Genomic DNA, 14,867 nt, shown 5'->3' with positions numbered 1-14,867 from the left:
CTCCTGCCAAAGAAGAGCATGGCAGAGAAACCAGCCCAGCAAACAGCCTTACAAAAGTAGACTAGAGTAGCCTGGGTGATGCTCCCTAACCCCTGTGGAAGCTTCCTAGTCAAGTTTGTTCCCCATCAAACTTTTTAAGAGAGGCCAGAGAAACAAAAGTAAATATTCCACCTTTATTTGGCATCGGCCACAAAACATTGCTGAAACCTGAAACTTGGAAACTCATTTTGAAGCAAGGAATAGCTAAGCAGCCAAGACCAGGAGGAGCAGTTGTGCGGGTGGCCTGGCTGTGCTTGGCATACTGTGTGTTGGGGAGAGGGAGGGAGGGGAAAGGATCAAGATCTCAGCATTGGTGGGATCTTCTGAACCCCATAATTCAGTGGTTTTCAAACTCTATCCTGTGGAATTCTGGGACTCCCCAGAAACCTCTCAGAGGCTCCTCAATGAAGTCAGCTTGCACCTGCAAGGAAGGGGTGTCAATTGCATTATCTGGTACATTTTGGATTACTGTGGGGGCCTGGCCAGTACCCTATGTGTGTGTGCGCGCGCACGGCTATGCTCCAGAATAATTTGTGATGTGCAAGGGTTACTTGGCAGACAAATTTGACATGGAAAGAATTCCCTCAGGGTAGAAAATGTGAAAACCACTGGTCTGGTTTCAAGGGCCCTGTGCTATTGGGAGTCTCTCCTATCCTTGCTCTGGTTGTGCTTACACCCTCTTTCCCCTCTTCTTCCGCTGACATGCAATATTTTGTCATCACCGTATCATGCAGATGGTAACGATGGATCTAACCTGACTCAAATATCCAAGAATGGCCTGTCTGTCTCAATGGCTTCCTTGTTTTCAGGTAGTAACTTCGCTCTGTGCGTGTCCGTCTGTCTGTGTCACATGGGCACAACTAGTTAGATCACCCTTGGAGTGTATTGCATGTCATCCCTTAGGTGCTTACCTGTAGTGTTTGCATGTTATAGCATTCCCTCCCTCCCTTCTGTAGTCAATGTATATTTCCACCTTTTGGTGCTGAGAATATAAACAGAGGTGAGAGCAAAACAAAGCAAAAACCGTATGGGCCAAAGTCTGGTCTAAACCAGGCGGTTTTGACAAAGCAGCAAAAACCTATCAGTTGTACAACATACATGGCCCCACTGTGGGAGGGACATTTCTGTTACAATCTATCTGGGACTTCCTGAGCCCTTTCTTTTGCAGTCCACTGAAGGCTACAAAAGCAGGGATATCATATGCAAACTGTCATATTTTGACTGGCACCAGTTTGAACTGTGTGTTCGTTCTCTCTCTCTCTCTCTCTCTCTCTCTCTCTCTGACACACACACACACACACACACACACACACACTTGAGTAAGTCTCTCTACTAACACCTCATAACTAATTTCCCTGTGTGTGTGTTTCTTCGGGTAAGCTAAACAGCTAGCAGCTACTTCCCTGCATGGCTTATAAACTTTCCATCTTACCCTACGGTAGTCTTGTTCACTTCCTACGGTTCTCGCTTTCTTAGCTGCTTGCTGGTGTTGATAGAAGGATTAGGCCAGTGTGAGCAACTATGGCTAGCAAAACTTTTGGGGACCTTTTAAGAATTGACATACCAGGTCAGATTGATGGCCTTTCTGCCAATGGTGGAGAACTAGGTGCCCTGTGGAAGTTTACAAACAGGGTCTGATGTTATCTTCCACATCATAGATAAATAACCCACAATATCTAGCAGTCTGTAACTCCTCCTCCTCTGAAATGGGGGCCATCAATAGCCACTGGGCAACTAATCTGCCTTTTAGTTATATAAAGTGTAGTTGCTTTTTAAAGCCATTCGTTATAAGAGCCCCCCACAGAATTCTGTCAAAATGGGGTGGTATATGATGTTAGGTGAGGGAATATGTGGCTTAAACTGGGGAGCAACCTACTCATGTTCTGATGGGAGAACCCACCTATCAAGCCATGCCTTGGGAGTTTTGTGTGAACAAAGCGTCTCTTCCTTCCTGGTATGTGCCAACAGGCTCAGGAACTGAGGCCACCTTGGAGGGGGTCTCTGTAGCCGTCTCTCTTCCTAATGGGAAGGATGCAAACAGCTATGAACCAATGCCTCATGTTTCCAACCAGGCACAAATTGGGGTGGAGAGGATCAGATAAAATTGGGTTAGATGCCAGATGTGGCTTGTGTTTACTTTAGTCTTAGAAACCTCGAATGCAGGCTCTGACACCCTTCTTGAGGCGCTCTCTGTGGATGGTGCAGAAAGTGGGCAGACTTTGAAGTGGTCCATTGTGAGAAGGCCTCGGCCCATAGGCGAATTTGCCCATCTCTGCTGTAGATCAGTTCCTTGTTGTAAAATGGCGATATGTGTTAACCCATCCAGAATCTGTTCGGCATGGCCTTTGCCACGTCTAACCTTCCCCCGCTTCATTTGTGCTGTGATTTAGATGCAGATATCAAGAGGAGTGCAGCTCCCAGCAAGAAGTCCTTCCACTCTTCAGGCTCCACGTATGTATCTCTGATGTAGCGTAAGAACACCATGATGGCTCATTCCTCCCCTTCTCCATTTCATTAGGGGTGAAACACTGGGAAGATTTAGGCTGAAGGGCTGAAGAAGGGACAATTGGGGGACAAATTTAAGAAAGCTCTAAACAGGCTTCTTCTCTCAGTAATATATCTGAAGTAGAATCTGTGCCGTTTGGGAGCCATTTCTGGTAGTATCAGGGCCAAGAGATGACAAGGATTTAAAGCTCTGCATCTGGGTTGGCTTCCCAGTGTGAAGGAATGGGTGAGGACCAGATTGCAGGTTGCTGAGGTTCTGGCTAGGCTGAGTCTCGCGGATGGTGGCAGCATACTGCCTCCAGGGGCAGCTTCCAAGTAGATAAAAGCAACTAGGTTCGAGCCAGAAATGGTGGTTAATGCTTCTATGCCAAGAGAGGTGTCAAAGGTGTCAGCTTGGGTCTTCAGTGGAGACTATCCAAGAGGCTGCTTCCACAGGCAGAGGCACGACTGATAGGAGCATCTGTTTTAGCTCCTCCAACTGGCCGTGTCTATATTTTGGTTGGGACAAAGGCAGAAATAACAAATGAGGGCTAGATGTGAAAAAGTGCAGTAACGTGTCCGTAAGGCACTTTTAAGTGTGGCAGGAACAGGGGGAGCCAGATCTTCACTCTGCAGACGTTGCTGGATGACAATCCCCACTGCTCCTGGGCCAGTTGGCCATGGTGACGGGCTGATGGGAGTGGGGAGTTGAGCAATTTCTGGAGGGCCACGGGTTTCCTGTCCCTGCAGTAAGAGACGAAGAGTGAGGAATTAAGCCCAAGGCTTTGTGGGGCATGTGGGGTTTCAAGAGGAAGGTGATGGGGATGTACAGGAGAGACCTCCTTTCCCACTGCTTTGTATCTGTGCTAATCTCTGCGTCTTTGTCCAACAGCTTCCACTCTTTCCTCAACTCCAACTCGGCGGAGGCTGTGGCCATGGGCCTGCTGAAGCAGTTTGAAGGGATGCAGCTCCCTGCAGCCTCCGAACTGGAATGGCTTGTGCCGGAGCAAGATGCCCCGCAGAAGGTAGGGTTCCTAAGTTCAGCACCCACCTACCCTGGGCCAGAGGCCAGAACAGCACAGTCATTTTGTGCTCTGCACCCCCCTTTCCCCCTCTCTAGTGGTGGTTTAAACTTAGCCACTTTATGGTGGGGGGCAGCAAACACTTAATGTGCTGGATGTGGTGGCTTTTAAGCATGGTTGCAACAACTCTAGATTAAAAGGGCAAAGGGCAGCAGTCCCAGTACTTCAGGTGGGCCAGGTGATGTGGCCAGCCTATCCAGCGGCTCAGGTGGCAAGACCTACGTTTGCGCAGCACAGTGGGAGATACTACTGACACTGGGATTGGTAGGGAGCAGGAACCAACGTGGCCAAGGGACTGGTGGGAGTTGTAATCCGAAACGTCTGGATAAAGGAGGCTGGGAATCGGTGCTGTGCCCTTTCTATCATGTGCATTGACCACTGACCAGGGCTGTGGCTGATAAAAGTGAGCTATGTGATCTGTGAAATTTAGCTGGGGCGTTGGGACAGATTGCTCTGCACCCACACACAGAGATAAGGAGCAAAAGATCAGATCTTTCAATAGGAGGAGCGTGGCAATCTGAAGTGCCTCCAAAAGCTTTCACCAGGCCCACCTCTGTTCCTGCTTCTCTTCCCAGGACCAGGGAAGACTTGTTCAGAGAGCCACCTTGATAGATCATTTGCTGTTGGTTTTCAGGGCCCGAGACTGTCTCTTAAAAAGCTTCTTAAGCGGCCCAAGTGGTATAAGAAAAGACAGCTTTGCAAAAAGTTGCTGCTGGTATGTCCCGAATGGGAAGTGTGCCCAGGGAGTGTCGTGTTTACTGCGTGCTCTAACAGCCTTTATGAATGGCCCATCTGAAGGGGCCCAGGGTGTGTGAGTGTTGTGGCTGCGCTCTCTGCATGGAAGGCCTTGGTTTAGAGTGGTTTGTTGTGGCTGCTCAGTAGAAAATCAGGTTTATAACCAGAGCTGGCCACACCTGAAGCCAAAAGACTGCAAATACAAGCCAGCTCAGTGTGACTTGCACCAATGAGTAGCCACCCAAAGGTGTGGGTCCAGGCTGCATGCCTTGGCCTCCACCCCAGCTGTGTTTTTGCTGACATTTGACAGCTTCTTGATTTGCGGGAAGCCAATGGCCGGAGGAAGAAAGGTGTCTTAGGCATGCGTACAGTCCTATAGCACTGGGGCACAGCAGGGCATTTTGATGCAGAATTCAGCACCCTGAGAATTTTGGTATGTTTTAAAAGCAAAAAGCCTCCAGCCCTTAAAGCTGCCATAAGGAACTTGAGTAGACATGGGCTGTGCTGGTTGAAATCCCAGAATCTAAACCAAGGCTGTGCAGGAGTGTGTGATCAGGGTGTGGAACATCAGAGCTCTGCATCGCTCCTTAAGCAAGTTCTATGTGTTCTTCTAATTTTGTCTATTTCAAACCACAGGCTTTGCTTGTATGTGAGAGCGTGAGGCCTTTTAGGGAGGCAGCAGTCATGCAAGTCACACAGGGAGGAATTGCAGCAAGCATAATGGCCCTGTTTATATACTTCAGTGGGGTGTAAGGGCCCACCCAACGCTGATACTCTGTGCTGGAGACAGTGAAGCATTTCAGCGCTGCTGGAAGTGACTAACAAGCACCGGTGTGAGCCCCAACTGTGGCTGTTCTCCCACTCCTTGGTCGCCTTGCACATCAGTTCTGCGTTGGCTATACAAAGGCGCTTCAGTGGTGACCTGCGGTTCTGCTCCGGAGTTGCTCTGCAAGATGCTGCTTTGTTCTGTTTGCCATAGTTTTGGGGCTGTTGTTGCTCTCCACCCACTCCCCACTTCACACTCTCAGTTTGACAGTGGGCTCTATTCACAAGGGATCACTGATTGTCGACTTCCTCTTGGGTAATGGCAAAAGGAAGCTCTTCTTTCAGCAGTCAGGAATTCCAAAGTGCCCTCTTGTTAAGGTTGTGTGCACTCTGGGATTACAAAGTTTCACATGCATGTGAAATATGAAAAGCGAGGGTGGTGGGCAGGGAGGGGACCGTGATGTGAGATTCTGCACTTGTGCAACAGAAATAACATGGAGGACGCCGTCACACGTAGCAGTTTACCACTGGATTGTGGAATAGCCATAGCAGCATTTACTTAGCAGCATTGCCTTAGTGCTTAAATTATTTCCAGAAGATTCTGCAGTAATCAGATCTTGCCTCCTTCCTTGTTGGCTAACCATGGAAGCTCTGTGCCCAGACCCAGGTGCCTGTTTGCATTGTGTGTCTTCTTCTCCTCCTGCAGCTCTTGCCAATTCCCGATTCTGTGCCCATCTCTCCCGACGATGGGGAACACGCGGACATCTATAAACTCCGTATCCGGGTCCGAGGGAACTTGGAGTGGGCGCCTCCCCGGCCACAGATAATCTTCAATATCCACCCAGCACCAACGTAAGGAGACAGGTGGTTTTCAAGCCTGCAGTGTCCTCTGTCTTTCCCTTCCTCTTTCCAAATATGCCCATTCATGCCCTTGCTAGAATCCGCCAACAGCAGCAAGAGGTTTTTTCCCCTCTTCACAAAAACTTAGAAGTTGTCTTTAAGAATGGAAGCCTTACTCACAAAGGAAGCTGCCTTATGCTGAGTCAGACTGTTGCACCATCTACCAGAGGATGAGAAAGTGTCTGGGAGGTGGCTTTCTCATGATTTGCTTGATGACCAGCCAAAATACAGCGACTGGTGAGAGTGTCCTCTCCGTGGCCTCTTCCCTAGCTCATGTCTGGTGGGTGGTGGCATTCTGCAAGCACAGGCCTTTTCTCAGAAATCTAGTGGTCCTTGTGGTTTAAGAACAGGCTTGGAAACGGACAAGTGTCTTTTGTCCTTTATAATAACATTGCATGGCCATGTAGAGGGGTTTTTTAATTGCATATTCAAATGCTGCATGTTAAATCCTCATAACATTTTCCTTAGCAGCCCACTCCCTGCCCCCAAGATAGGAGGTTGAGATCTATCTATCCGCTGTCTGCACACATACATAGCACATGTTTTGTGTGTCTGCAGGAGAAAGGTGGCAGTGGCCAAGCAGAACTATCGCTGTGCCGGATGTGGCATCAGGACAGACCCTGGTGAGTGCTGGATTTGGCAGAGTTCTTGAGGCCCTGTTTATGTTATTTTATGTTACTTGGTTTTTAAAAAAGCACTTTATAGACAGCTTAATATTTTAGAAATCTCTTAAGCAGTGTACAAGATTTTTAAAATTAAAAATACAGTATAAACCAATAAAACAACTATATGGGGGTATATAAAACAGGAATTGTAGGATTCAAAGCATTTCATGCAGGGTCAGAACTTGCAGGTTGGGGAAAGCCCAGGTGAAAGGTAAGTCTTCACAAGATATCTGAAGCAACTGATAGCTGCTGTTTCACATATGACAGAGGGAAGGGCATTCCAAAATAAGGGACAATAGCAAAAAATGCTTATTTTTAGGTCAGCACCCTCAGATATTCTGCAGGGTGCAATGGCATGTGTAGAATTTTCCCAGATGGCCTGAATTGATATTATAACTGAATGCAGGAGGAGGCAGTCTTTCACATAATAAGAAGTCATTGGACATAGCCCAGTAGCTGTTTGGCAACTAGTGCAGTTTCTTCAACACTGCCTGAACCTTGAAAGATTTTGTCTTAAAAGGTGGTGGGTGGTATTAATCTGATTTGAGTGGGGCGTCTGTGTATTAATTACTGTTGGCCACTTTGTTCTGGACAGAAAAGCAAAATATAATCAACCAACTTTGTGGTTCAAATCATGAACTGGTAGGGACGAAATTCACATTCCATATATTTATGTACACATGCCCTACACTGGGGGTGTTGAAACTGGCACCTTGGGCAGGATAACGTCCTTTTGTTCTCGGGATGACTTGTGGATAGGCTCAGCCCCTTTTCCCAGGAGGAGTCTGAACACATTCATTCATTCATTCATTCATTCATTCTCTCTCTATCTCTCTTTCTTTCTCTTTCTGTCTCCCTCTCCACAACCCCTGTCCCTTCAGACTACATCAAGCGCATGCGCTATTGTGAGTACCTGGGTAAATACTTCTGCCAGTGTTGCCATGAAAACGCTCAGATGCTCATCCCCAGCCGCATCCTGCGCAAGTGGGACTTCAGCAAATATTGCATCAGCAATTTCTCCAAGGACCTGCTAAGCAAGATCTGGAGCGACCCCCTCTTCAATGTGCAGGACATCAACACTGCCCTCTACCGCAAGGTCAAGCCGCTCAACCAAGTCAGGGTAAGGCAGACTGAGTGTGAGGTGCCCCGTGAGGCCATCCAAACCCTGCAAGTGTAGCTTTTATACCTGCTTTTAAGTGTCAGGGCTTCTGCCAAAGCTGTCTCGGGAATTGTAGATTTGTGAGAAAGCTTGGGGATCCTGTAACAAAGAACAAGTAGAACAACATTCTGCAACCCGGTGTGACTTTATAGCTCATATTACAAACGAGGACCTGCAAAGTTACTTGCCTGCACCTAAGAAAGAAACATGGTTCTTCTAAATAGTTTAATATGCATATATTGAATTGTATTTGCCATTATTGCATAAGCATCTTTTCGCTTTCTGTGCCTGTGTGCAATGGGAAAGAATTCTGTTACATATCCCTATTCAGAACTGCAAATCCCACAGTTCCCTGGGTTCCAATATGTGTGGGAAAGGAGCAGATACATGTTCTTAGGGTACGTCCCACTCCCCACCACCCATATCTGGAAATACATCATTCTGTTCTACATGCAGGGGCCAATTTGCACCCACCCACCCTTTTTTTTGAGAGAAAATTGCTGTTTGAATCTGAGCCAAGCGTGCAAACCTCTAGGTCCATCTTTTCCATTTTTTTGAGCCAAGCCTGCGTCACTCACTTCAACCTTATGCATAGAAATCCTGCCCCAAGCACATTTGCAGAGGCCCTTCATTTTCATTTTATTTCTTTAAACCTCTGCTCACAACCTTCCATTCGTGTAAATTGCTTTTTTATAGTAGCTTTTCCCACCCCTGGAATTGTGTGTGTGCAGCAACTGTTACTGAGCACAGGATTCAGCATCCTCAGAATCTCCGTGCTTTTTTACATTTATATAAAGTTTCTAACCCTTAAGGCTGTGCAGATCTCCTTGAAAGTGTGTGGTTGAAACCTGGTGAAATCTCAGAGCAACAGAAAGGACAGGATTTCTGGGGCGTGGAGCTACAGCGCCCTGCAGAATACTCTGCTCCACCCCAGAACTACAGAAATGAGTAACCTAAGCCAAAACTGTCAGAAGCAGATGCAGCGAATTTGCATGTCACTTACACAGACTGGCGTTTCTAAAGCAACAAAGCATACCCAAACCTGCCTGGGGCAAGTTTTATTGTTATTTCTTCTAGCTCTTGCAGCTGGTTGTTGTTTTTTAATTTCCCTTTTTCATTTCCCCCTTCCTCTTTAACCATGCATCCCACTGGGTTGGGGAAACTCCAAAGTCCCTTTTGAGGCAGGGCCAAGTCCTGGGTTTCTGTTCAACTCCTTGCTGTGACACACATACCTAATACTTCTAAAACGAAAGAAGCCTTCCAACCTGAGGTTTTCTCTTCCACTTGGTCTTTTCCAGCTGCTGAGAATCCAGCTGTACCACATGAAGAACATGTTCAAGACCTGCCGCCTAGCGAAAGCGTAAGTGCTGTGGGATGCAAGCAAAACGACAGAAGCCCAGCAATGGGAGTGGAGGGGGGGGCGCAGAAACAGTAGTGGACTCCTCCCAGTGCACTCCTCCCAGATAGCTGCATCTCCTCCTACAGAACGTCTATAGGACATGCTCTTGAACCACAAGGAACCTGGGCTGCCACCACCAGCATATGAATTTCTGTACCTCACTTTTAGTCTTTCAGGCAGCTCCACCCTCCCTTTGTTGAGCAGAAGACGCATTCTTCTGCTCCTTGCTAACCTCTAGGCCTGGGCTTAAGCAAGACAAGATGTCTGTTGGAACTGTCCCCTAACTCCACCTGGTCAGTGGGGTTGTGGGACCATTTCCTCTGCTTCTGTGCATAGGGGTGCACATTGTGTACCAGTGTCTGCTTGTCACGTGTGAAGATTGCACAGCTGTCTATATTTGCCAGTTGGAAAGCTGCGAGCGGCAGCAGATTCCCAGCAAGTGTTCAGCTGCCCAAACTGTCATGCGTGACATTCACACAAGGGTCTAACTATGTGAATGTACACCCCCCCCCCCATACACACACACTGCATCAGAGATGCATAGACCTTGCTGGGTTGTTGGAACAAACCTTAGTAACAACAGCAGCAGCATCAATTTTATTATTTATATGCCACCCATCTGGGTTGCCCCAGCCACTCTGAGCAGCTCCTGACAAAATATTAAAAGCAATACAGTGGTGCCCCGCAAGACGAACGCCTCGCAAGACGGAAAACCCGCTAGACGAAAGGGTTTTCCGTTTTCGAGGCGCTTCGCAAAACGAATTTCCCTATGGGGTTGCTTCGCAAGACAAAAAAATCTTGCGAGTCCCCGCGGGTTTTTTCCGCTTTCCCCCCCTTTTCCTAAGCAGCTAAGCTGCTTAACAGCTAATCCGCTGATAAGCCGCTTAACAGCTGATCGCTAGAAGCCGCTAGACCGCTGTAGCGCTAATCCGCTAAGCTGTCAATGGGCTTGCTTCGCAAGACGAAAAAACCGCTAGACGAAGAGAATCGCGGAACGGATTCTTTTCGTCTTCCGAGGCACCACTGTACAACTTGCAAATGGAATAACCATTGCAAAGGAAAGGAGCAGTAGGGCAGTGAGATGTTAGGTGGGAAATGTGTAGGCTTGAGCTTTTGAAGAGCTCTGCCAGCAGCCTTCACTTGCATCAGCTGGTCTGGCTGCAATATTCACTAAGTGAGGGCAGGGAGCATCCAGAACAGAACAAGGCTGCTTTGTCATGGTGCTGATTTCTGACTTGGTCCTGCAGGCTCCTGGATGCCTTTGACGCCGTGCCAGGTCATTTGACAGAGGACCTCCACCTCTATTCCTTGAATGACCTGAGTGCCACCAAGAAGGGGGAGCTCGTTCCTTGCTTGACAGAGCTCCTCAAGGCAGGTACCCAGCACGTTGAGAAATGCATGGTGGGTAACCTTTTTACTTTCCCCCCCTTTCAGCCCCTCCCCGTCCTCCCAATTTGTATTGTATTGGTTTCTCCCCTGGGTCAAGTTTCGCACAAAAGCCATGCAGGGAGACCTGGATTTTCCCAGGCAGTGTTCTGGGTGTGTGTCTGGGTGCCAGGGAGGCTGATCTTAACCCTTCCTAGTGAGACAGCTTGAGCTGCAATCTCTATGGGAACATCGGTGGAGGAACTTAGAATCGCTCTTGCACACAATAGGGTAACTTTGGTAGACTTCTTGTAATAGAGAACCACTTGCACTGCTAAATTGAAGCTGGGATGAAGTTCATTTGAAACACAGTACCTGTTCTGGCTTCTCCCACATCTCTCCTCACCCCCACCAGAACCATGGGAGTGTTGGAATGGGGACCCTGCAGAACAGTATGGTGTGGAGGACTGCAATAGGTATGGGAGAACTGGTGAAGATTGGGGGCCCTGCATTGCATAAGCAGAAATGCTTCCTGCCAGTGTTACCATGGGGAGAGGTGACCCTCTTCATAGTTCCATCACCCTCAGAAGTTTGGGGGGGTGGCAGCCCAGGAGAAGTCATTCTCTACGGCATTGGAATTCCCTCCCCACAGAGGTGTGTTGGGCACCTTCGTTCTATGGTTTCTGTGGCATTCTGAAGGTGCTCCTCTTTATCCTAGCTCTTGACACATGGGAAGTATTTTCAGGATCCACCCTGTTCCTGGGACTGGAATTTGTTTCAGCTGTTGTAAATACTGAATTATAAATTGTTGAGACCAGCCTTGGACCCTGGGTAGTGAATTGAAATTATAATTTAATTGATTGATTGCAACAACAGCAAATCCTAGTGCAGTGCCATTGTTGGATACAACAGTATGTAATCACATACACAGTCTTGCTGTAATCCAACCTTCACGACCTGTAACCCATAGATAAGGACACACACAACAACTGGTTAAGATGCGGCAGAATTATTTCTGTGCTGCAGATTGGGTGGCCAAAGTTGCTTGCCTAAAGCCCTTAATGGCTCAGGCAAGATTTTCACAGGGGAGTTTGTGATTCCTTGGCGATGGTAGTTAATTGAGATGGCAGGTAGCCTTGTTAGAGATCACTTGCCACTTTTCTGGAGCTACCGTGCCCAGCGCTAAACAGATGCCTGTGGAGGTTGCTTGAGGGTGAGGCAAGGACTCCTTGGCAGGGCGTTTGTGTCTCTCTGTGTGCGCATACATGCTACAGATCCAGGGCTTTTCTGTCCCTTCAGAAGTGGGGCTGCAGCTTCTGCTGGGCTGTTCTCCTTCACTCCCCTCCGCTTCTTCCTTTTCTCCCCCTCAGCTGTGCCAGGCCAAGGGCTTCATCTGCGAGTTCTGCCAGAACGAGGAGGACATCCTCTTCCCCTTTGAGCTGAACAAGTGCAGGACGTGCGAAGGTGAGAACGGGAGCCACATCCCCTGCGGCTGGGTGTTTGAGACGCTGATTTTGCTAGTTGCTCATTTCCCTCTCCCCTTGCAGAATGCAGAGCCTGCTACCACAAGGTGTGTTTCCGCTCAGGACCCTGCCCCAAATGCGAGCGGCTGCAAGCGCGGAGGGAGCTGCTGGCCAAGCAGAGCATGGAGGCTGACATCTCGGACTATGAGGAGGAGCAGGAGGAGGAGGCGGTCGTTGAAGGAGCAGCCACGTGACAGATGAGAGACTGCGGCTTGGTGCGTGGCCTCTGCCTCCAGGGACTGAACTGACAGAGAACTCAGACTGACTCTTCCACAGCTAATAAGCCAACGTGATGGGAGCCTTTGTGGGGGGGGGGGAGTCCCTCAAAGGGTTATTTTGCACTTGCCTCGGGAGGTCTTGGTGCTTCCCTTCTGTCTGAGCCACAGGACGAGGGAGAGAGAGACCTGCTTGCTGTTTCCGCCACAAACTTTGATGCACTGCGGAGCCCAGCTTTGCTGCCACCGCAAAGAAAGTAGCAGCTGGCTTTGCCTTGAGCGCCTGAACCTCTCCCCCCATGCCACTTGGGAGAAGCCGGTGGGTGATGCTGGTGGGCTTATGTGGCTGAGCTCCTGGCCAAGTTCCAAAACACTCCTAAAGGGAAAACGGCCCACGTGGATACTTGTTATTTGCTGTATTGGCTGCTGTGTGCCAGAAGAGGCAGCTTTTATGTTTTTTTGTTTTTTTTTTTTTTGCCAAAACCACTGCCTATAACTCTGTATACTTTGCTGCTGAATGTCATTTATCTGGCCCTAATTTTTTGTGCCTGAAGGAAGCCAGAGAACCGAAAGGGGCATTCAGCCTGTCCTTTGATTTTGTCGGGAGCTGCCTAGCTACAATAGATACTGGGGGTGTAGAAAATCTGCTGGTACCTAGCGGGAGAAGCTGAGGAGGGTGGGGCGATAGTTGGCAAACCCAAGGTTCCCACAACTCTTCTCAGAATAATCTGCCCACACACCCCAACACCCTATTAGAGAGGACCTAGCTCCTGCTTCCACCGTTTCTTCCAATTTGCTGAAAAAGTCTTTTTCCTTGCAAGGGAAATGTGGGCTGGCAGCTTGCAGAAGTAACTGTACCCTTCCAGGATGCTGGATTTGGGAGGGATTCCAGTTTAAAGCCTACATAGGGCAGAGCCTGGGGCTTTCCTATTGGGGGAGTTAACCTCTGGGCTCTTCTTTAGATCAGAGATTTCTGACACTTTTGCAGCGATGCATTTGCTTCTCCTGCTGATATTTCTGCTATGTTTCTGTCCTGACACCTAACCTCTAGTACTTACCCGGCTTTGATGGTAAATTGGTAGGTGCCTTTTGTTGTTTAGGGTACAGGAGATTTCCTATTACTGGTCATGTTTCATGATCAAGCAGATCATGAGGCTGGAAAGGGGCAACTATTTAGTAGGATGAGGGGCAGAAAATGGTGCTGAAGATTGCAGTTCATTTCCTCATTCTTGCAGAAGCATGGCAGGGTCCCTTGGAGCAGAGCTTAAAGCAGCCTTCATCCTCCTGATGTTTAGGCTCAGTGGGAGCTGCAGTCCTGGAAGGGGTGCTAAACTGGAGAAGACAGGCTTCTAGCATGCTGGTGAGGTGGTGCTCTCTTGTTAACCACCAGCCATTCTGCTAGAATTAGGGGCTGAAGGGGAGTTAGCTGGCTTGTTTGCACTGAATATGACTTGGGTTCATTCAGGCACAAACAAAACTTCCTTTCCTCATATTAATAGGTGAGCCTCTTTGTCAGATTCCTTTAATTTGGTACTTGAAATGTGGCTGTGCTTTATAATCAAGTAGGGTTCTTCCACACCAACTAGTCTTTATAGTCTCTTCCCTGCTCCTGTTTTGCAACGCTTTCTCCTAGCACCTTCTTGTCCACCTCTGCTTCCCCTCCCTTGTTCCTCAGCAGGGAGATGTTCATCAGCCCTGCTTAATCTCCAAGAGTCTATGTCGTCTCTTAATCTCCAGGCTTTTTCATCGGGGAATCTCTGGCCTGTGGGGCTTGCTGGCAGCACTGGCAGCAAGTCCTGCAGGATCCAGAACTCTGCAATGCAGCCAATCCCTGCTTTTGGCACGGATCTTCCCTTTGCAGTCTGGCTTTGGTATAAAGCCAGGTTGCAGAGGAAGAAACAATTGAGAGCGCTTAAAAGAACCCTTTCAACATTGGGTTGTCTTGTCAAAATGGCCCGCGGGGGTGGAGAAACTTGGGATCTGGCCTGTGCTGTGTGGTGGCAGGATTATTTTACGCTACAGCTGATGCTGGTATTCCTCTTATGGTGAAAGCACTTCACACCCTTATTGACTAGGTGTGTGCTCACAAACTTCTCCCAGACTCCTCTATGTGGCAGTTCCTGTGCAGGGGGAGAATAAAATGGGAGGGCCTTCCCCTATCAGATGCTACTGTATGGCAATGTACCCAATTCTGTATATGGTGCTGTTCCGTAACAACCTCCTAGCAGAGCACATTGTGTGGTGTGGTCCTTCGGAGTACTCTCCTGTGTTGCTGCCTAGAAGCTGGAGATTGTATTCCTTGCAATATGACCAGAATTTCAAAGTCGGCTGGTTCTTGGACGTTTGAAGTGGCCCAGTCTGAAAGGACAGTTGGTTTGTGGATGTTAGTGAGGGTCAGTGTGGTCTGTAGGTAGAATTGGCATGATGTCTTGAGGAAGGAGGAGGTGGCATTTTTGGCACAGGTCACTCAGCTAGCACACAGCAGAATCTCCTGCAGGAGGCAGCATATGTCCTTTTGTGCTGGCCTAGACTGCAA

At 48.5% G+C, this 14,867-nt stretch overlaps 1 protein-coding gene across 3 annotated transcripts in view; it reads left to right on the top strand.

Annotated features, from left to right (window-relative positions):
• RUBCN (rubicon autophagy regulator) overlaps nt 1–14,477 on the top strand; it is a 45,761-nt gene extending 31,284 nt beyond the window's left edge. For 2 of the 3 annotated variants that reach the window (XM_081910851.1, XM_081910852.1), the window contains 10 exons: nt 774–848; nt 2,430–2,490; nt 3,416–3,548; nt 5,812–5,957; nt 6,564–6,628; nt 7,552–7,790; nt 9,128–9,189; nt 10,476–10,629; nt 11,964–12,057; nt 12,141–14,477. In XM_081910851.1, coding sequence (XP_081766977.1) covers nt 774–848; nt 2,430–2,490; nt 3,416–3,548; nt 5,812–5,957; nt 6,564–6,628; nt 7,552–7,790; nt 9,128–9,189; nt 10,476–10,629; nt 11,964–12,057; nt 12,141–12,310 — 1,199 coding nt within the window. In that variant the 3' untranslated portion in view covers nt 12,311–14,477. The remainder of the gene's footprint in view (nt 1–773; nt 849–2,429; nt 2,491–3,415; nt 3,549–5,811; nt 5,958–6,563; nt 6,629–7,551; nt 7,791–9,127; nt 9,190–10,475; nt 10,630–11,963; nt 12,058–12,140) is intronic. The other variant, XM_081910853.1, reaches the window with a different exon arrangement.
• Nucleotides 14,478–14,867: the final 390 nt, after the last annotated feature.

This window comes from Podarcis melisellensis, assembly GCF_964234715.1.
Source record: "Podarcis melisellensis genome assembly, chromosome: 5".
Lineage (NCBI taxonomy): Eukaryota > Metazoa > Chordata > Lepidosauria > Squamata > Lacertidae > Podarcis > Podarcis melisellensis.
The sequence above is the reverse complement of the archived record's forward strand: the minus strand, read 5'-3'. Positions and strand labels throughout refer to the sequence as shown.